Genomic DNA, 23,546 nt, shown 5'->3' on the forward strand with positions numbered 1-23,546 from the left:
TTTTTTGAGACAGAGTTTCGTTCTTGTTGTCCAGGCTGGAGTACAATGGCGCAATCTCGGGTGACTGCAACCTCTGCTTCCCAGGTTCAAGCAAATCTCCTGCCTCGGCTTTCCTAGTAGCTGGGATTATAGGCACGTGCCTATACACCTGGCTAATTTTTTGCATCTTTTAGTAGAGACAGGGTTTCACCATGTTGGTCAGGCTGGTTTTGAACTCCTGACCTCAGGTAATCCGCCCACCTCAGCCTCCCAAAGTGCTTGGATTACAGGCATGAGCCACCATACTAGGCCTAAACTATTAATTTTTACAGTCTCTTCCTGAGTTGTATAAGGGTAGGTAGAATTTTATTATCCTTATGTACTAATGAAGGAATTGAGGTTAAACAGTCAGAAAACAAATGTCATGATGAACTGCAAGCAAAATGCCACTCTCCCTGACTAAAAATTTACATTGCCAGAGTAGGCTGCTGCCTAGGGAACCATGTCACAAAAAGGTCCATGTCTCGGAGGACTCACGGTATGTTGTTCTAGGCTTCCGTAATGAATTTTTGTTGTGTGGAGCCCTACAAAGCTAAAAGAGAAAATGTATTCAAGTACAGCAAAGCAGTAGCAATGGCGCAATTATCTTACTAACATCCCTGCGCCATTTTAAGCTGTCAATCTTAAATACCAGAGAAAACAACAAAAGCAAAACATATGGTTTCTATACAGGTTAAAAACTTACAGAGTTAAAATCTCCTATCATTTGACTCAACTAGAAGTTTTATCATCCTGTTGCCCAATTATCCTTCTCAAGGCAATATTTATTTTTCCTTGCAAAATACAGTGATAATATAAATTTTACTGGATATGCATGCATAATCATCATAATAAAAAGATGCGTCAGGAAAAATGATCTGGAAATGTCCTTTGGTTAGACTTATAAAAAAATACAATATATTCAACTAAACAGGGAAGAAGTTTTAAAGAAAAAAGAAGACTTTACATTATTTTCTCCATTCATACTCTGCTTTTTTTTTTTTTTTTTGACATAAGAGTCTTGCTCTGTCACCCAGCCTGGAGTGCAGTGGTGCAATCTCGGTTCACTGCAACCTCTGCTTCCTAGTTCAAGCGATTCTTGTGCCTTAGTCTCCAGTAGCTGGGACTACAGGCGCCTGCCACCACACCCAGCTAATTTTTGTATTTTCAGCAGAGACAGGATTTTGCCATTTTGGCCAGGCTGGTCTCGAACTCCTGACCTCAGGTAATCTGCCTGCTTCAGCCTCCCAAAGTGCTGGGATTAAAGGCATGAGCCACTGCGTCCAGCACAAAAAGGTTTTTGCATCTCCCTCAAGATGTTTTGAGAAGATTTTATCATCACAATCACAGTCCCACCTTTGATGTTCCCCATCTCTTCCTAAAAATAGGAAACAAAGCAGAGTTTACTCTTCGCTGACCTCTGAACTAATGCCTAGCCCTTTTTCATAGATGAGTTTTACAGACAGATTGGAAGAGGTTTACTAGCTGGCCTGAGATTGCAGAGGTTAGATGTAAATCTAGGTTTTTTTCAACTTTGGAGCCTGAATTCGCCAACTACATCATTTAGACTTCCTCCCACACTGCCACAGAGTCAGGGAGGAAGCCGCAGGGGTCCCAGGTTCTCCAGTGACTTTTCAGAACCTACACCTTTCTTAACTCTTCCCCATCAAGAACATTTTCCTACCCTGTGTCTCGCTGATTCATATTTTGATGGGTTACAGAAGTTAGCCTAGCCTATAATGACCCATGACTGGTAATATCTAGCACAATGCCTTTCACATAGTAGTTGGTAAATATTTTGTGTACCAGGTAACAGGCCAGGTACCAGTCCATGGCCCAGGACTTGAGGACCCCTGTTCTAAAGACTCGCCCATTTAGAAAAAAAGCAAGTAGGAGAAAAATCACAAACTGCATTCAAACTCCCCCACTGTATGAAAAACTCCCTGGGTTGTCTATTGTACTCATAGCTTGTCTCCTTAGCACGTAGTCCAGGGCCTGAACATGACATACTTTGGATGGATGGATGGATGGATGGATGGATGGATGGATGGATGGACAAATAAAAAGAATGAATGGACGGATATGAGTTATTCAGATGGCCACCCAATTATGGACTATATATTCAAATCAGACGCTACTTATTATCTGAAAACATATTGACAGGAAATGTATTTTACTGCAGATGTATTCACATTTCAAACAACATATTTATATTCGAAGAAATGTCTTCAAAATCTTCCTCTAATGAGCTTCTGATGACCTAAATTTGCATACTGCAGAGGCAGGTTAGGGGAGTGAGGTCTTTTTAATGTTACAAAAACACAGTTTTGCTTTCTGTGGTTTCAGTTAACTGTGGTCCAAAAATATTAAACGGAAAATTGCAGAAATAAACAGTTCATATGTTTTAAATTCTGAGTAGTGTGATGAAATCGCACACCATGCTGCTACATCTCATCCAAGGTGTGAATCCTTCCTCTGTCCAGAGTCTCCACACTGTGCACACTCCCTGCCCATCAGCCAGTTGAGAGTCTTCTCAGAGATCAGATTCACTGTCATGGTACTGCAGTGCTCATGTTCAAGTAATCCTTATTTTACTTAATAATGGTCCTAAAGTGTAAAAGTAGTGAAGTTGGCATATTGTTATAATTGTTCTATTTTATTATTGGTTCTTGTTAATCTCCTACTGTGCCTAATATATAAATTAAACTTTATCACAGATATGTATGTATAAGAAAAAACGAAGTATTAATATACATAGGTTTGGTACTAGCTACAGTTTCAAGCACCTACTGGGGGTCTTGAAATGTACTCTCCACAGTTAAGCGGGGACTACTGCATCTTCTGAAGCAGCAGTGCCCAACCTTTTTGGCACCAGGGACTAGTTTCATGGAAGACAGTTTTTCCACAGACTGGGAGCAGGGGATGGTTTTGGGAAGATTCAAGCACATTACATTTATTGTGCACTTTATTTCTATTATTATTACATTGTAATATATAAATAAATAATTATACAACTCACCATAATGTAGAATCAGTGGGAGCCTGAGCTTGTTTTCCTGCAACTAGATGGTCCCATCTGGGAGTGATGGGAGACAGTAACAGATTATCAGACATTAGATTCTCATCAGGAGTGTGCAATGTAGATCCCTCGCACGCACAGTTTACATTAGGGTTCATGCTTCTATGAAAATTTAATGCCACCGCTGATCCAACAGGAGGTGGACTCAGGAGGTAAGGCTCACTGGCCCAATACTCACCTCCTGCTGTGCAGTCAGGTTCCTAACAGGCCAGGTACCAGTCCATGGCCCAGGACTTGAGGACCCCTGTTCTAAAGACTCACCCATTTAGAAAAAAAGTGAGTAGGAGAAAAAAGTGAGTAGAACTCCCCCACTGTATGAAAAACTCCCTGAGTTGTCTATTGTACTCATAGCTGTCTCCTTAGCACTTAGTCCAGGGCCTGAACATGACATACTTTGGATGGATGGATGGATGGAAGGATGGATGGATGGATGGATGGATGGACAAATAAAAGAATGAATGGATGGATATGAGTTATTTAGATGGCCACCTGGTTATGGACTATATATTCAAATCAGACGCTACTTATTATCTGAAAACATATTGACAGGAAATGTATTTTACTGCAGAATTTAGATCTGTCAGAACCCAGTTGAAAATATTTTCTACCTGCAGTATCTATAACCTTACCCATACATTAATTACATATTATACTCATTTATAGGAACCAATTTTTAGTTTTTCTACAAAGTTGCCTTCTATCATAAAATCAGCTATAATATAAATGCTTTTTAGCAAATTTAGTTTGCCAAAACAACCTTTTGTACATCCTCAAACAATGGCAAAGAATGAACTACTAAAAGAAATACTAACAAGTATAAAATCAAAGGTAGCTTCAAACTAGCTTCTCAAAGGTCAAGTTGGCCTTATTCACTTCTGAGTGGGAATACAGCTAAAAGAACATTTCTGTTTGTTCAACATTGTAATTTATTTTCTACTCAGTAAACTGTGAGGTTTCTCCATGAAATGTAAAAACAAATATGCTGAATCAAAGCAGAAACCATGATTTTTATGAAGTAAAAATGCAAGTGCTCATTAGAATTCAGGAAACATAAAATTTGTTTGCTTTTTTTTTTTTTTTTTTGCCAAGATGTGAGAGGGAGATTCTGCAATCATGACTTCTGGAGAGGCCACTGCACAAGGCTCTCCTGCCTTCATCTGTTTATATACAGGCTCAATCTGCTAGCTCTATGGGAGATTCCAGGATACCAAATAACCATCATCGTAATAATTATTACATTTAGAGACAAGTTGTTCCTTTTTTCTGGTCGACCAAAACAATAAGACTTGCCAGAAAAGCTGAACATTCAAATTTCACATTATTTCCTTTAGTGTCAGTCCTAACTCCTCTTAATACAAACCTTTCTTTTTACCCCCAAAGCAACCTCAATCCAAAGTATTAACTACAGCTGCAAAATAAAATCTCAAACTAGAGTTGATTTTCCTGGTAATAACTGGCTGTGGAAGGTGAAAAAAAGCACTGCCTAGAGCAGAAGTCAGTTCATGGGCCATTTCTGAGGTTGTGGCCCTGAGCTAACCTCCCTCCTCCACAGACCTCAGTGAGCAGCTCTGTAAAGTGGGCAGGAGTAGGCTATCTACTAAATCCATCACCCCCTCAACCCCATTCTTGGAGGTAGCAGGGATTCGACCTTTGCAACACACACCCCTCCTCTGCTGTCACAAAGCCACTCTAACTTCACAGCCTGTAAGACAGGGGCAGGGTGCCACAGCCTCACTACCACCCTCCTGTAGAAGGTGAAAGCAGTCCCCCTCTGAATGTGCGGTGCTTACAGACATCAAAGCTCCTTATATTGGTAGGGGGTGGAAGGACAAAGCCCATTGTGTTGTCTCTCTGCAACTACACCATAAGCAAAAAGAGCACCAGTAGAGGATAATCCTTACATGGAATATTTCATTAACCAGATGATACTCTTCTTCATCCAGGCCATACATATGGTTTCCTACAAATGATCCTGTGCAATTTAACCTTTTGAACTCTTAGATTTCTTCTATGCTAGATAGGAGTTTGGACTAGATGACCGTGAAAGTTCCTTTTAAATCTGTATTTCTTTAGTGATATATCTTGTATCTAATCTTCAGAATGTTCACTCTCAAACTAAAGTCATCCCATTACATTTCCTTGGAAAATCAATGGAAATCCCTATTTTAGAAAAGGTTCAACAAACATGAAGCTCTATTTGAGATGTTCCTGAAAGTAAAATAACTTGAAAGGTCAAATTTCACTATTAACCAGGCAAACTCTTCCTGGGATCTCCTTAGAATACCAAAATACATGAATAAAAATAAATCCTTCTGTGAGGTGAGCATGCAAATGACTTGGGGAGCAGCAATCTTAAAGACCATTCACTTTTACTAAGAGAACACTAAATACTAGACACTACCATGTGCCGCCTGGAAAGAGAAGAAGAGATGTGGGATATCTGGTGACCTGGTACAGGGGCCAAATGTAGTTTACGGATTAGTGCTATATTATGAGATAAAGTCTTCAGAATATTTTTGTTGGCCTATTTTGCAACCAAGGCCTGGACTCTTCACAATTAAAGCATCCTGCTCTGTACAATGAGTTATTTTTCTATTTACCTAATGCACCCAACTTTCCATCAATAGCTGGTATGTGGCACAATCGTCACTAAGTCCTTTCAGAGTACACAGAGCAGCAGCTGCTCTTTAAATACAATATAAAGAAAGATAAGGGTCCAGCATACAATATGGTTAGACCTCCTTCTTGGCAATTCACTCTTCAATCATAGGCTTTTAGGCCTGAAAGGCAAGAAAGTCAGGCTCACCATACATGATCTCTTGCTAGTCTGTGGGCAGGATCAGTGCCTATCCCTGACAAAATTACCATTCATCTGTAGTGATGCAAGAAAAATTGAAATAATGTACATTTTTAAAAACCTAAATCTATTCAATGTATGGGTCCATGACTTATTTTGAGATCACATCCTTCCTACATTTGGCTATTAAAGATCCTCTCTTTATAAAATGATGAGGACAGCAGACAGTAATGTTCTTAATTGGAAAAATTAAAACTTGACACACTGTGGGTCTCCCCATCACTTTCACCCAGGCTGGAGTGCAGTGGTGCGATCTCAGCTCACTGCAAGCTCCGCCTCCCGGGTTCATGCCATTCTCCTGCCTCAGCCTCCCAAGTAGCTGGGACTACAGGCGCCCACCACCACGCCTGGCTAATTTTTTGCATTTTTAGTAGAGACAGGGTTCCACTATGTCAATGGTCTCGATCTCCCGACCTCGTGATCTGCCCGCCTCAGACTCCCAAAGTGCTGGGATTACAGGTGTGAACCACCACACCCAGCCCCACTTTTTTGTAAATTGTATTGATCCAGAAAAATCTAAATGCCTGAGAAGCTCTCTTCCCTGGAATTATGAGAGTAGCTATTCATGTATAAAAATTCACTATAATTTACCAAAAATTACACAGACCACAGAGTTAGGCTACTTTGAAGCAGCAAAGATGGCAGTGTCCACAGATAAATGACACACATAGAATATACAGCCTGAACATAGAACGTGAACCTGTGAGCCTAAATACCCAGGAGCCTTAAATCTGTAACAGAAGTTAATGTAAAGGGAATAAACAGTTCCAGTGGAATGGTGAATGCACGGAGTGAATGCATTTTGCTAACTAGTGTGTTAGCAAAATGGCAAAAAAAAAAAATCATATAGCATTAAAGTTGGACTTCACAAGCTAAGACATCCAACAAAGTTCAAAGAAAATAAGGAGCTTCCACAGCCACCAGAACAAACACACAAGAATTAATTTTAGTTGAACTCAAACTTGTCTTAAATCAATAATCTTCTACTCACATTAATGTCTTGACTGAATATCACAATGCAAAACACCCACACATTACGGAAAAGGATTCCAGCTGGTGCTGGGTGCAGTGGCACACACCGATAGTCCCAGCTACTCAGGAAGCTAAGGCAGGAGGGTCCCTTGAGATCAGCTCAAATGTACCCTGGGCAACACAGTGAGACCCTTTCAGGTAACAGGAGGAAAAATGCAGCATGATTATATCGTTCTCTTGTTATAAGGCACTGTCATTTAAGTATAACCTGGAGTATTCACAATAGAATTCAGATTTACCAGATGAGAGCATGATAAGCAGTGTCAGATGGCTGTGGAAAGATATGTGTTTCTGAAACCTACAGGTATCAAGAAGGAAAAACACAAATACATCTTGTTTAGTGTAGAGCTGCAGTTTAAACCGTTTAAAGTCCCAAACTCTGTTAATTTTTGAAACCGTGTCAGTGCTGACTACTGGGAGTATCAAAAATCTCTTTAGGGCTGTTGTTATATTTATAATTTCTAAAAGGTGAGGGAAGATAGCTCGATGGATTTCTATTAAAAGCTGTTCCTGGCCAGGCGAGGTGGCTCACGCCAGTAATCCCAACACTTTGGGAGGCTAAGACGGGCGGATCACCTGAGGTCAGGAGTTCGAGACCAGCCTGGTCAATATGGTGAAACCCCGTCTCTACTAAAAATACAAACATTTTTGTATTTTTAGTAGATAATGCGTGGTGGCATGCACCTCTTATCCCAGCTACCATGGAGGCCGAGGCACAGAATCGCCTGAAACTGGGAGGCGGAGGTTGCAGTGAGCCGAGACTGTGCCATTGCACTCTAGCCTGGGTGACAGGGCAAGACTCCCTCTCAAAAAAAAAAAAAAAAAAAAAAAGTCATTCCTGTGTGTTCCATGTAACAGACAGAGTATTTGCTTACAGTGTCTGTCTGTTTAATAAGCCAGCCATTTAATTTTCAATGAAATCAACAAAAAAGAAAAAGGTGCGTGGATATGTGATTTTGAGGGAAAAAAAAAGTCAGTCTTAAAATGTAGGTAAAATATGGAAAGTGACCTTTAAAACACACACACACACACACACACACACACACACACACAGGGGGAAAAAACCACGTTCCCAAAAGCATACCTGGTCTTACTCTACACTGTGCGGTTGGCCACGTCCCTGTGCTTGAGGTGGCCCTTGGTGGCAGTTCAGAACCAGGGGACCTGTAGTCCCCTGTATAAGCCAACTCATACCTAACTCTGTATGAGCCAATTCATCCCCACTCCCAGGACATTCTTCCACATGGAAACCCTCTCTCCTCTCTTTTACCATAACACAAGAGCACTCTCCTCCTCAGAATCCACCTCAGTTTTCACAGTCTCCACAAAAAGAAATCAATAAACAATCCTGGCTTGCAGAGATCTTCTCCTAGTTCTGCATAGCCATAGCATTTACACACTCAACAGGATAGAGCACTAAGTGAACACCAGATGACTGATACAAGTATTTTCTCTGGAATTGGATCAGGGATCATCTGGGATTAAAAGAGAACATAAATATTATTCGCCACGTATTTTGGAAAAATCATAGTCAGCAATTCCATTATCCTAAATACACATACAAAAGTATTTAGGATATTAAATACAGAAATACAAATATTTCTGCAGAAACAAAGCCTCACTACCAGGATTTAATCTTCATTCAAAACAAACCATTACCTGTGCTTAATGGACCGGAGCTGCTGAAACGCCACCAAGTAACCGAACCAGTCTGGATATTCGGTCCAGAAATGCTATCTGAGTACAGAGCAAAGAGCGCAGCTTGCTAATTACGCTTCCCACAGCTTTTAAGTTCTTCATGTCACGAGCAGAGCTATGGAATTCTCAACCAGAAGTTCTTGCCTCTCCTTTTACAGCTACCTCTCCCCAGAACTTTTGTTACTAGAGTCTGTCTTTGAGGGCTGAGATGAAATGAAGAAATGGCCTTTGAAACCCAAAGGAGGCAGGGCAAAGACCTTGACAGTCCAGGGTGGTCTTGCCCCTCACTTTGTGACACACGACCCAGTGGGGTTAACTGTCTTGGATTGTTTTGTGTCTTGTTTCCTTTTTGATGCATTCTGGTGTGAATTTTTCCTTGTCAGGTTGGTTGAGGATGAGACAGGAGCCAGAGGTGACACAGAAGAGTCGCAGGCAGTAGAAAGGAGAGGGTATCTATAGGTACTGAGCAAACAACTCCTAGACAGGTAAGCTCTGAGGGCCTTCCCCATCAAGGCCTTTGAGAAAGTGCTTCTCCTTACTGTCCGCACCACTGCACACCTCCTCCACACTTCAATATGCTGGTTTGGGTTTTCTCTCTCCAGTCTTAAAACATGGAACGTTTCACATCTAAAGTTCACATCTTTTATTAATAATGAAAGACATATCCTGAGCTTCCAGAGATTTTTTTTATTATAATTAAAGTAATGCTGCGAAACACTTCAACAGCATCTTCTAACACACATGTATCACTGACGTAAAATTATACAGCCATGATTTCCAGCCTCTGAAGTGGTACTGGATATCGTATCCGGTCATGAGCAATTTTATATTTAATATTAAGTACATACACACTTGGGAACGTCAGAGAAAAGACTGGAAGACCAGCGGCCCCCAAAACATACTCTTACATGACACTAAAGGGCTATTTTCTGGGGTAAACTGAGGTTCCTTCTAGAAATATCATCAAGACCTGGACTGAATCCAACATCCCCTCACTTTCACCAGTGTGGACTGTCTGTCTCCACTGTGCCTGGCAGTGGGCAAATGATGGGAGTAAAAGGGGGGCGAGAAGGAGCTCCGTTCCTCAGGAGCTCACAGGCAGCGAGAAAGACGCTATGAAGACTAAATGGTACAACCCATGGGGCCAGCACCGTGGCAGTGCCCTATCAAGCATACAGGGAGCACAAAGAGACAGAGGAATTCTGCCTAGAGAAGAAACTAGAGAAAAGTCCCACAGAAGACATAAGATTTCAACTGGCTATCAAAGAAAGAGCAGGAGTTAACTAAGAATGTAAGTCGGGGAAGAATTTTTTGGACAAAAGAATCACTCTCGAAAAATCTTTCTCCCTCCCTCCCCCAGTGGCTTGGGGTGAATAAAAGCAACCCACCAATTTTAAACTAGCTAACCTAGACTTTTCATTACTGTTGCAGTTTCTCCAATGGTTGTTTGTCTTCAGCTCGTCACCCATTCATAGCATCCACAAAAGTGACCTACTGAATTTGCAGAGGCAGAATTTTTACAAGAATAGTAACACTAGGGTCAAATTTAATACTGTAGATTGCCTTTCTGGCCACATGCTCATGGCACATGCCAAGCCACAAGAGTAGATGGGAAGGAAGCTTCATGTGCTGCCCTAGGCTTCTGTTGCTTTAAGCATTTTTAAAATTTTAGTATAAACTGATAAAATGCAAGAGCTATGCATCTACTTTTAAACCAAATCATTTTCAGTAAATCGCTGAATACTGTACTCAGAAAACAAGATTTTTACAAGATGATTTGTTACTCTTACCTCCATGGGAAAAGCTTTGAAATTAACCGTGTGCTCAGAACCACGCTGGTTTTCTCTTCCCCAGTGAAATCTCACTTCATACAGTTCAAATTCATGCCCTTGAGGCAATGGTCCTCCCGAAAGAACTGAAAAAGAAAATATATGTTACTGAATTACATCACACATTTACCTCAGCATTATAAACATTAGAGACTTCTTTTTTTCACCAAAATGCTCTCATGGGTTCTACAGATTAAATTCACAAAGTCAAAATGAGAAATTTACCACAACTGTGAGGTGAATTTAAACTATCTAGGCTCGGCTGAAATTCTTGTCCTGGCCATTCAGACATAGTAGAAGTTCAAAACCTCTGAAAAACTCATAATGATATGTATATTTTAATTTCCTATGTGTTTTCAGTCTAGAAGTAGACAAGGAAAACAAATTCCTCTCTTAGAGATTTAAGCTTAGCACTGATCAAGAGACAAAAAATATGGTTTAACTCTCAGACTGACCAATAATATTCTGTAGATGTCTAAATAAATTAAACTACATTTGCAGATCATCCACTTGTACTAGGAGGCTTCCAATTTAGAGAACTGTGGTGTGGACTAACAAAACTATCCATGAAGAGGATTGATTAGCATTAAGTCAATCAATAATGAAATTGCACTTCAATAGCTGATGGACATTCATTACCACAAATGACACAAAATAAAACTGCAATAAAATATTAACAATACTCAAAATATTAACAATACTCAAAATATTAACATCAGTCCCACAAGATCATGTCTCTTTTTCTCATTGTTGGATATGATCAAGACCTTTGTCCCCAACAAGGGCACACTAAAGAATAATGAAAAATACATTTGCATGAGAACCTGTCTCAAAACAATAAAATTCTTTAGTTAAAAATTCCCTGACAGCATACATACAAACTTGAAATAAAGTTTCCTACAAACAAATGGTCAATTTCAATACAAATAAAAGTTGTTTAACTCAGGGCATTTTTCCTCTAGCAACTCCCAATTCTGAATAGTATCAGCTAAGAATTTTAGGTTATTTAGCTAACAAAATTCAACACCTTCCCTTTCCTAGAAGTAGACTTTTTGAAACAGATCATCCTTCACACTTGGGTTGCCTCTGAGGAGGACATAACAGATTCCACACCTCTTTTGAGGAAGAGTTCTGTCATTCATCCTTATCCTAAAACTCAAAGAAGAAAGCAAATTGGTGCAACAATATTTACTTGTTTGGTTGGTTCTTCATCTAAAGACTTGTTCCAAAAAGGATTTAAGGCTGCTTATGTCAAGGTACACACAATACAGTCAGACAGCATAAATTAGGAAAAAGAACAAGGGGAAGCAAAGAAAGAGGCTGAAAATAGATGGAGAAATGAGGCTATCAGACACAATGGAGGTCATGGAGTCCTTGATAAAGGTGCCCCACAAATCTGCTCCCAAGCTTTCTAACAGCTCAAACAACAAAGACAAGCAACATCCAGAGCAAGAACTAACTTTAATTTTTTGAGTGGATACACTTCACATCAAGGGGAAGGGAAGTGAGATTCATGGCCTTTAGGATCACACTGTCATGCATGATTTTAGATTTTAGTGTTTGTCCTCATGCTTGGTCTGACTTACGTCACACAACAAATCCAAGGGGATAGTGTTATAATCAACCCCACAGACAGGGCAGAAAAGTGGGATGAGAGGGGCTAAGTGTGACCTGCCACAGCCAGCCTCCTAGCAGGCCCCAGGACAGGACCTGGAACTCGAATCTTCTGACCTACATTCCAGGGGTGAGGCAGGGATAGGGAAACCCAAATGTCAGTATCTGTGAGCATGAACTAAAAAACAATGACTTATCTAAGCCTAGATTTATAAACTGAAGTTGCTCCTTGGAGAACTGCACTTCATCCTATTTCCCAGAATAATCTAAAAACTTGTAATACATGGATCAGAAAGGTTTGTAGATACTCAGAACCACAGTGCAAGCTCACTTCACCTTCCTCTCCAATAAACATCCATTCTGTGGATTTAAGGATGTATGAAATGTTTTCTAAATAACCTCACAACTCATTCCTTTCTCTTGGCTGTCCAAATTTGGTCTTAAGAAAAACCAGGACTGAGACTAGGAGTCTACCCACTGTGTACCCCACCTCCCACACCAAAAAGGAAAAAGAGAACGAGAAAATACACCCCTCGCCACCCTCAGCAACAGTGGGGCCCAAGGCCTCAGCGGGTGAGCTCTATAACACCACTTCTAAAACAAAGCGATAAAACTGTCCTAGAAAAGGCTCAGCTCCACATGGCTAAGGAAGAAGAAAGAGGAGCGTCATGAAATGAAGCACATGTGAAATGGGAAAGAGGATTTTTAAAACTCCTTCCCCAAAACCCCTTTATCACATACACTCAGAACACACACACACACACACACACACACACACAAAGGCACATGGTATTTCTAAAACTGTTCTGTTACAGAGCAGTTTACTAGCTCTACTAGTAAACAGCAGTCTACTAGTACTGTCATATGGAAATGAATGATACAGCTTGTAGCTAGTCTTGACAGTGATTTCAGGGGACCATAAAGAGATCCATGCTGCAAAAATACACTCCCTGCATGACCAATGCTCAAAACTTCCTTAACAGCAATGAAGCCTTTCACTTAAACTTGGAGACAGTTTAAGTGAAACACTGTGGAAATTCAAACTGCATAGACCCATGTTTTGATAGGGAGAACTTCAAAATCCAGAGAAGTTTACTCATCCTTCCAACAGGTATTTTTTTGATCATCTACTACATTGTACCAGGTACTGTATTAAGTATTTACAATACATTGATTTTGACAAAACAGACAAACTTCCCTGGCCTTGTAGATCCTACATTCTATCATGCTGAAGTGTAAATTCATATATTTTTCAAGATCGTATTTTTTCTGAGTCCTACCTGGTTATTACATCGCAGGTTTATTAACTGTCATGTCATGATACTCAATACAATGACAATAAAGTAGTTATATTCTATGGTATGAAAGGGAATATACTGAGAAGGGAAGTGTTTTGCCCCAGCCTGGTTCTCCAGGGAGAGGTGACAAAGAGGTGGCTGTCAGCCAGGAACCAGGCTCTGGGTACTTTTCACTGTTGCTGCAGATGAATAATCCAAAGTTAAACCACATTAAAGTCACATAGCCACACAATGCCATAAAAAATGACAAAACTCTGAATTCAGGGTATTATGAGGTGCCAGGTAAGAGCATTACCTGTTCATCCCCCAAGAATGATTGTGTTTACGGACTAAAAATAAACAGCAGCTCTGTTTTATCCATCTGGTTCTTCATCTAAAGACTTGTCTGGTAACATCCTCTTTCAGCATTATTCTTCCTTTTTACTGCTTACATTTTTTTAAATAAAGAAAAAAATGATCTCAGAAGGGGTAGCCTTTTCCTACATTTATCCAAATCAAATTTTGATCAAATTTAATAATTTTGCTGAGTGATACTGGGTCACTACATGGCAGGTTTATTAGTTATGATGTCAGCTGGTTCAATAAAGTTACAATGAAAAAACATGAAACTCCTACTGATGACATGCTGAATTTTTTTAGAAAAGGAACTTGTGAAAAGAATATAAAATAAACTGATGCCATTGCCACAGCCTCCATTTTCTTTAACGCTCTTTAATATGCTTGGCAATTCCATTTATAAGACATAAACAAGAGCTCCCTGAGAAAGTTTCTGTAAGATTTGAAAACCCTATAAAGATGTGATGTATATACATTTATCTAAATCTATCTAAGCTTCTACAATCCTTTGCTGAAAACCAATTTACCAGATAATTCAGAGGCTAGTGCTCAAGCCTTATTCCTTCTCTTTTCATTCGACTTCAACGCTAAGTTTTGAGATCAACTCAACTCCTGGCCCTGTGCTGACCACTGAGTGTACAAAGCGAGGAAGATCCAGCCTTGGTGTTGACTGGGCAGTCTCAGTGGTTAAAAGAGTAAACTGAATAGTCTAAATAGAACATATTAAGAGCAGGAAAGAGTAGCAGGAGAGTATCCAGCAAGGGACAAGCCAGTAACAAGCATGAATCATAAAGTCAGGGAAGATGTTCCCAAGAAGATACCAGTTCAGCTGAGTCTTGAATAAGCTAACAGGTGAAAAGTGCATGCAGAGTAGAGCAAAGAGCCTAAGAAATATTCTGAGACATGAAGCAGTTTAAGTGTGTTCTAGGAGAATAAAATCAAAAGTTAGCAACAGTCAAGGCGGGCATGAGGAGGAGACGTACAGCCTATGCTTAGGAGCGGGGGTTTCTCCTGTCCGGAACCATAGAGGGCTTTTAATCAGGGGACTAACATGGTCATATTTGCAATTTGAAGTATTATTCGTGCAGTATCTGTAGATGACAGAATAACAAACGGTAAGCCTAACCAGTTAGAAAGCTGCTATCATGTCCAGTCACAGATGGTGAGGCCGGGAGATGGAGCCTGCAGAGCCACAACTCCAGCACAGAGGAAGCCCCACACCAGTAGGTCCCTGGTACACCACTCGAAGGATCCAAAGGATTCATTCTTATTTATTTATTTATTTGTTTATTTATTTATTTTTGAGATGGAGTCTTGCTCTGTCATCCAGGCTGGAGTGCAATGGTGTGATCTCAGCTCACTGCAACCTCCGCCTCCCAGGTTCAAGTGATTCTCCTGCTTCAGTCTCCCTAGTAGTGGAGATTATAGGTGTGTACCACCATGCCTGGCTAATTTTTGTATTTTTAGTAGAGACAGGGTTTCACCATGTTGGCCAGACTGGTCTTGAACTCCTGACCTCAAATGAGCCACCAGCCTTGGCATCCCAAAGTGCTGGGATTACAGGCATGAGTCACTATGCCCAGCCCCAAAGGGTTCATTCGTAATGGGTTTAAAGACTTTATAACCTCAGAGTAACTTTTAAGAAATTCCAATTTTATCTCTAAAACTTCCCCAAAATAGTATTATTTAGCTCTTTTTTAACATTTGAGGCCTTAAAAGCAAAAATTTTTCAATATTTTTAAACTGTCCTTGGCTGTTAACCTATAGCTCTATTAAATATCTTCAGCTCTTAAGGGTAAAGATCATAACAATAGCACAGAGAGCAGGCCGGGCAAAGTGAAGCACATGCAAAGTGATGCAGATGACACCAACTAACCAGGTAATTCAAATGCACCGAAGTTATCCAATAATAAATACAGTAATTAATCCAGCCAGGTACAGTAGCTCACACCTGTAATCCCAGTTCTAAGGGAAACCAACGCGAGAGGATCGCTTGAATCCAGGAGTTCATGACCAACGTGGGTAACGTAGCAAGACCCCTGCCTCCACCAAAAATTTAAAAATTATCTGGGCATGGTGTCAGGCCTGTAGTCCCAGCTACCAGAAAGGCTGAGATGGGCAGATTGCTTGAGCCGGGGACTTGGAGGCTGCAGTGAGCTATGATTGTACTCCAGCCTGGGCAACAGAATGAGACCCTGTCAAAAGAAAAAGAAAAAAAAAGAAAAGAGGAAAGAAAAGAAAGAAGGAAAAAGAAAGTCAGCCCTGACATTTCATACAAACAAAAAATACGGAGCCTCTTCTTCAGTGAAAATAATTTTTAAGATATTTTTGACAATTTCATCTTTAAATCAGCAAGGTTGCTAAGAAACACTGTAAAAAGTTGTCATGTTTGGGGGGGAAAGTAGGATTAATAATCATCACCATCTATCTTAAAATTAGTATTGAGAATTATAAGAGACCCAGAAGTAAAATATTCTAATTAAAATTTCTATAATAAGTAACAGTGAAGGGCACAAATGACCTATCTTGATTAGCAATTTCTCCCATAATGATGGTCCATTAAAAATGTCATTACCCTTAAGACATTGCTTGTAGTCAGCTGGAGTGACACTACTGCACAAGTGGTGTGGGCAGTCTCACACATTTTCTCACTACTTAAGTATCAAACCACTCAGGCTAGAAATCTGTAATTATTATTATTATTATTATTTTAGTTATTTATTTATGTGTTTTTATTTTTATTTATTTATTTATTTATTTTTTGAGACAGAGTCTCACTCTGTCGCCCAGGCTGGAGTGCAGTGGCGCGATCTCGGCTCACTCCAGGCGCCGCCTCCCAGGTTCACGCCATTCTTCTGCCTCAGCCTCCCCAGTAGCTGGGACTATAGGTGCCTGACACCACACTCGGCTAATTTTTTGTATTTTTATAGAGACAGGGTTTCACCATGTTAGCCAGGATAGTCTCTATCTTCTGACCTCGTGATCTGCCCGCCTCAGCCTCCCAAAGTGCTGGCATTACAGGTGTGAGCCACCGCGCCGGGCTGAAATCTGTAATTAATTTTTATGCTTACAATCCTCTTTATACCACTGCAAAGATGTTTAATTTTAATTTGCCCGTGTACCTTAAATGTTAAGATTCCTGACAGTGACCCATTTGTCCTGCTGAGAAGCTAAATGATACATGTGGCAGCCTTAATAAAATTCGCCATACTCCAGGAGATATCAGAACCAATAGTCTGGTCAGATCACCCTGGAATGTGATGCTTGCTTTGACTCCGTGTTAGGAGGGAGGGACTCTGCTACCTTGAAACTTGCCCAGAGTAGAGGTAGAAGAATAGTGACAGGATCTGAAACTGGGGGCTCCATCCCAGGCATCTCTCTCCACTGATTTCCTCCACTCCCCTGCTCCACATAACTAACCCATGACATTCTGTAGACTGCATTGCAGAGATCACTCCTGTGTCTTCCCCTCCTTTTCCACTGACACTGCAATGCCTGTGGTTTTGGTTGAGTCTTTTGTACTAACCTTCAAACTGGCTCACACTCTCTCCCAGATCCCATCTCATTAAGTGCTGCCAGCTTGATTTTCTTAAAGCAATGTTCTAATTATGACTTTATCCTACAAAAAAAAAAGAAAGGTTCTACCCTTCTCTGTGTAGGGTCCCTCATGAATTTGCTCCAAAATACCCTCTCTATTCTACTTCCTGTTAACCCCTTTTGTCATGAACAAAATCTTCTCTTCCAGACATACTGAAGGATTAGCCTTTCCTCGTACAACCTCTAGAACTTCCTGTATCTGTGTCCTTTTTGCAAGCTGTCCCTTCTTCCCACACACCCCAGGCTCCCCATATACAAATGCTATTCATACTTCAAGGATTATTTCAAATGCTCTTTCCTCCACAAATCCTTCCCTAAAAATTTCCACTAAAAATAATCTCTCCCTGTATAGCTATAATATATTCTACAACCTACCATTTTATCCTCCTTGAGGGCAGGCTTTGGATCTGATTTATACTTACCTTATCCAAACCATGTAACTGTTTGCAAAAGATGAAACAAAGATTACCAACCGCACTCTGCAGGCCAGATGAAACCAGTGAACATGTACGTTGAGTTCACAGGTGCACATCTCCAGCTTCTCCTGACACATTAAACATCTGGCAAACTAGGCCTGCTTTCTGCAGCTTGCCAGTTCCTGCAGTCCCCACCAGCCCCTACTGTCTTGTCTGCTGACACTGCAGACGAAGCAGAGGGTCAGTAGCTATTTACAATCTCTTGCTCTCCTGGTTGCTCTCATGTATAGTATTATATATGCCTGGATCTAAAAGACAACTGAGTCTATAACTCCCGTAGTAAAGTATCAATAAAATAAGTATTGAGGAATGAAAGACTGTCATGTGAGCAACAGCTGAAAGAACTAAGAATGTCTGAAAAGAAAAACGGCAACTGCATGTTATCCCTGCAGTATTTGAAAGGACGTCAATGTGGAAGTATAATTACATTTGTTCTAAATAGGTCCAGAGACCTAAAAGACAAACAATGGCGGAGATAATAGAACTTTCTGAATTTTGGAATTGCTCAAAAGCAAAATGGGTTTTCTTGTGAGAAACGGATTTCCTTCCCTGAGCTATTCAAGCTGCCCACCCACTTGCCAGGAGGTCTGAGATGGGAGGCTGCACTGGCCCATGCCACTCCGAGAGCCTGTCACTGCAGCCCCTTTTCTAAGCTCCTTTGCTGTCTTATGTGGAAACAGAAGACGAACAAAGCAACACACAGTCTATGCAGATGCACTGCTCATGGGATACATGCAAGAGAAGACGGTTCAGGAGAAAGCCTTACGAAACCCTGTTACTGAAGCACAGCAGAACATGAAACACCAGCAGAAAAAAGGCAGTCAAAATTAGGAAGAAGTGTCAGGCAATTGTGTGGCCCAGAGACTAACAGGAGAGAGAACTTCCAAAATTTCCATTTCCAATGCAGCAAAGTTAAAGTCCTGTAAGAATAAAAAAATGCCCATTGGATTTAGGGGATGATGAGTTCATCAGTGACCTTGGCTTGAGAAGTTCCAGCAGAGAGGGGTGGGGGCAGGGGTTCATGCCCCTGAAAAGCCTTAAATTTATATTAAGGCAGTAACTCCAGATGGGATTACATATACAGGAACAATATCATGACGATTATGTTAAACGTTTTAGTTTAATAAGTCTAAGCATTTAAATTATACAACTGTTTTAAACCGTTTTGGCAATTCTTTATGATTTGTTAATATAAACAGAGCAAAAAAAAAAAAAAATAACCCACGTCAAAGACAGCCTCAGGGAGGGCTGAGGTTTTAGCACAGTGGTGGTGTGAAGTCAGCTTTAATTTCTAAAAAGAACTGTGCTTCTTGTGTGGATTTTTTTTTTTTTTTAATTTAAGAAGACAGCATGCTGTATTTGCAGGGGGTACCTCCAGTTAGACAAGGAAGATTGCACTCAAACATTGATCCGCCCTCCCTCCTTAATTCTCACTAAATGGAAAGGGCACAACTTGCCAGAGCAACATCAACAAGACTGGAGAACAACAGCAAAAGAGGAATGCCCAAAAAATTGGGTGGCGGTGGGGGGTGGTGCTGGAAAGCAGACTGAAAGGTAGTGAGTGATTCAGCGAAACAGAGAAAGCTAAAAGCTAAGTAACTACAGGAAGAAGGCCACAAGAGGCATGCAATTCCTACCACAGAACCCAGAAGCTATGGTTTGAATGCCTGCATCCCCCTCCAAAATCCATGTTGAAATTGAATCCCCAATGCAACAATATAAGATGTCCAGGAGGTGATCGGGTAAATGGGATGAGGGCTCTGCTCTAAGAATGGGATGAGGCTCTTATAAAAGGGCTCCAGGGAGCCTGTTTGACGCTTCTGCCTCACACCATGTGAGGACATAGCACCGAAGCACCATGTACAGAGCAGAGGAAGAGCCCTCACCAGACACCAAATCTGTCAGCACCTTGGTCTTGGACTTCTCAGTCTCCAGAACCAGGAGAAACAAATTTCTATTATTTATAAATTACCCGTAACTCCACAGTATTTTAGTATAGTAGCCAAACAGACTAAGACATCAGAAAGGACTCAGGAGGTGGGAGCAGTAGAGATACTTCTGAATGTGGCAGTGCAGAGTAGGAAACTGAAAACAGAAAACCCGATTTAAAGTTTTTAAAAGGAGCAGTTAAACCTCATCATGCATGGTCAGGCATGATGATGAGATCCCTGGCAGAAGATGAAGGAAATGTGGACTTGCTAAATGGTGATAGTCTCCTGTCTGTGCCAACAACCAGAAAGCTGGTGGCCAACTTAAGCCATTCCTAACTCCAAAACAAAAACACAAACAGGAAACAAGCATATTCCAGTTAAACTGATATAAGCTACAAAGACTCCTCCAACAACATGGCCAGGTCCTTTCTTGATCATGGTACTGTGAAGCCCAACAGCCCTCAACCCCTGCCCAGGTGCACAGAGCTTCTGATCTGCTTCCTAGACTCATTCTTAAATATGAACAAAGAGCCAAAGATCACTGGCATTTGAGGAGAACCTCCGAAATAAAAGAGGGATACCAATATAAACAGAAAAAGAAACCCAGAGTAAACAGAGACAGGCAGGGATAGAAAAGAAGCAATATAGCAAAGAATGAAGAAAGATCATAAATTCATAAAATAAATACTGGATGTTGTATTTTTTTTAAAAAAAAAAAAGGTTTTTAATTGCAGCATAAGTTCAATGTTCTGAAATTAAAAACAAGAAAGCAGAAAGTAAGAGTTCAATCAAAAGACTAAACGATTAAAAATTTTGGAAATCTACTACAAAGTAGAAGAGAACGGAGTTACCGAAAGAAGGGGAAAAAATGAAAATACAAAATTTATCAATGAAATAATATGAGAAATACAAGAAAATTTCTGGTAAATAAAAGACACAATTATCTTGACTGAAAAATCCTACCAAGTGCCCAGCATATAGAGCAGAAACAATCCCACCAAGGCACATGGCTGTAACACTTCAAAACAACAGCAGTAAAGAAAACACCGTAAAAGGTTCCAGAAAGGAAAAAAGAGAAAAGACACACAGAGGGGGTTGAGAAGCAGAATGGCGCTAGATCTTTCAACTGCAACGCTGGAAGCTGAAAGCAATGTAATCATGATGTCAAACATCAAACGACATCAAGAATACTTCTAACCCAGACTGCTACTCCATGCTAACTCCAATCAAGTGTGAAGTATAATAAAGACACTTACAGACACCTAGGCATCCAAGCATGTAGCCCTCACTTGCCCCTTTTCACAGGAAGTTCCCGGAACATAAACTGTAGAAGCAAATAAACCAAGAAATTCCCTGAGATGAGGGAGCAACTCAAAAAAGAGGACGGCATGCATCCCGGAAACATTCAATCTAATACAGAAGACAAACGAGGGGACTTCCACGGCATCCAGGAAACATCCGATCTAACACAGGAGACAAATGAGGGGACTTCCCAGGCGTGAGGTCCAAGGAGCTGCAGGAAGAGGCTGTAAGAGAGGCCTGGAGAGCAGAAAGGAAAAGCAACCTCCACAGGAAAAAAGAAAGGATGAGGAGGATCAAGGGAGGGAAGACAACCTGATGCAGGCGAATGTCCTAAGAGAAGATCTGTCATATGTCTGAGAGTTTGGAAATTAATTACTGACAGATAAAAAATTCAATTAACAAAAATGCATTAACTCCAGGAAAATCCAAAACATTGTTTAATAAGTGAGACAAAATATAATCTCAGCTGGAAACAATAGTTGCAGTTGTAATAATAAAAATACTGAGTATTAATTTAAATGAAAATGAATTTAAGTAGACTCCAGGGGAATGAGGCATGAGAAATTACTGTACACTATTTGGGTGACAGTTACACTAAAAGCCCAGACTCCACCACTAAGCAATATATCCAAGAAACAAAACTGTACTTGTACCCCTTAAATCTAAACAGATTTTTTAAATTAATTTAAGTACACTGTGATAAGAGAGTGAAATCATAAGAAAGAGGGCAATAAGAAAACTGGCCTCGTCCAGGCGCTGTGGCTCACACCTGTAATCCCAGCACTTTGGGAGGCCAAGGTGGGCGGATCACCTGAGGTCAGGAGTTCGAGACTACCCTGACCAACATGGTGAAACCCCATCTCTACTAAAAATACAAAAAAAAATTAGCTGGGTGTGGTGGCAGGTGCCTGTAATCCCAGCTACTTAGGAGGCTGAAGCAAGAGAATCAATTGAACCCAGGAGGCAGAGATTGCAGTGAGTCAAGATTGCACAGTTGCACTCCAGCCTGGGTGAGAGAGCGAGACTCTGTCTCAAAAAAAAAAAAAAAAAGAAAGAAAGAAAGAAAGAAGGAAAATTGGCCTCATCTTCCATAGTAGAGAGTTCACATATAGCTTACATATCAAAGCATAACAGCATTATTATATTCTTACATTCTTGGAGGTAACCACAAAAGAAACAGCTAGAAAGTTTCAAAGTAGTTGTCACTAGGGAACAGCAACCATAGGTGGGGAAGAGCAGGGTATAACCACAGGCAGAAAGAGTATTATTCAACTTTTTTTTTTTGAGACACAGTTTTGCTTTTGTCACCCAGGCTGGAGTGCAGTGGCGCAATCTCGGCTCACTGCAACCTCTGCCTTCCAGGTTCAAGCGATTCTCCTGCCTCAGCCTCGCAAGCAGCCTTTTTAAATTATTTTTTATTTTTTTATTCTTTTTTGTATTTTTAGTAGAGGTGGGGTTTCACCATGTTGGTCAGGGTGGTGTCAAACTCCTGACCTCCAGTGATCTGCCCACCTAAGCCTCCTAAAGTGCTGGGATTACAGGTGTGAGCCATCACACCCGGCCTATTCAACTATTTTGTTTATATTCTATCTCAATAAAGATAAAATATTATTTAAATAAGTGAATGACAGGGTATTTAGAGCTTACAAACGATTCCTCTGAGGAGCTTAAATATCCTAGGGGAAAAAACAACTACTCAAGACATGGTATTTGGGTTACTTTTCTTGAGTTTGCAGAAATATTGGAAAGGAAGGAACAATAAGGAGGAAATTATTATCATGACAGAGAGGAGAAGGGGAATCTGAGGTAGGAAGGTCTCCAGGGAGGCAGGAAAATGGGCTCTGGATCATGAGTGTCCAAATAAGGCCTAGACAGAAATGCAGACAGTTCTTCTTCAGCGGGCAGAGGTGAAAGGAGGAAGAGAAAAGCACAAAATGCTAAGTGAGGAAGAAACACACTTCATGGTGAGAGGGCCCAGATGTTGGTCCACAGTCTCCGTTTTAGAGTGAGGCAGAAGATTAAAGAAAATTGTGAGTGTTTGAGAAGGTAGCAGAAGAAAATGGTAAATTCAACTTGCTGAAGTGAATTTGATCTCAGAGCAAGACTAGTCACATACAGATGCAGTGGGGCATATGTGTTTAGTCATTCCTCTCTGCTCCCACAACCCTTTGTAACACTTGCTATATCATGTGTACACTAACACTTTAAAGAACTGGGTTTTCACTATGCTGCGAATCCTCAAGAACTGTCTTATCCATTTATATGCAACCAATATTCATCATGGCACCTGACATGAAATGTATTTTTGTTTTGTAGATACATAAACATTCATTTCCAGAAGTTCAAAGCATCTCAACATATCCACACATATGTACTTCTTTAAATTGCTTTTTATATGCCAGAACAGCCAGCATTCAATAATTTTACAATATCCTTTCAAAAAACTACGTAATGTCCCATCAAAGCTAAAAGCACACCC

The 23,546-nt window shown here is 40.5% G+C and overlaps 1 protein-coding gene across 4 annotated transcripts in view; it reads right to left on the reverse strand.

The window, feature by feature from the left end:
* Positions 1-23,546, reverse strand: part of CA8 (carbonic anhydrase 8) — a 95,080-nt gene that overhangs the window by 68,698 nt on the left and 2,836 nt on the right. For all 4 annotated transcript variants that reach the window (XR_003120797.1, XM_025394033.1, XM_025394031.1 and 1 more), the window contains exon 3: positions 10,475-10,599. Coding sequence is in view for 3 of the 4 variants with exons in the window: in XM_025394033.1 (XP_025249818.1) it covers positions 10,475-10,599 (125 nt within the window). In the remaining variant the exon portion in view is untranslated. The remainder of the gene's footprint in view (positions 1-10,474; positions 10,600-23,546) is intronic.

Source organism: Theropithecus gelada, chromosome 8 (assembly GCF_003255815.1).
Source record: "Theropithecus gelada isolate Dixy chromosome 8, Tgel_1.0, whole genome shotgun sequence".
Classification (NCBI taxonomy): domain Eukaryota; kingdom Metazoa; phylum Chordata; class Mammalia; order Primates; family Cercopithecidae; genus Theropithecus; species Theropithecus gelada.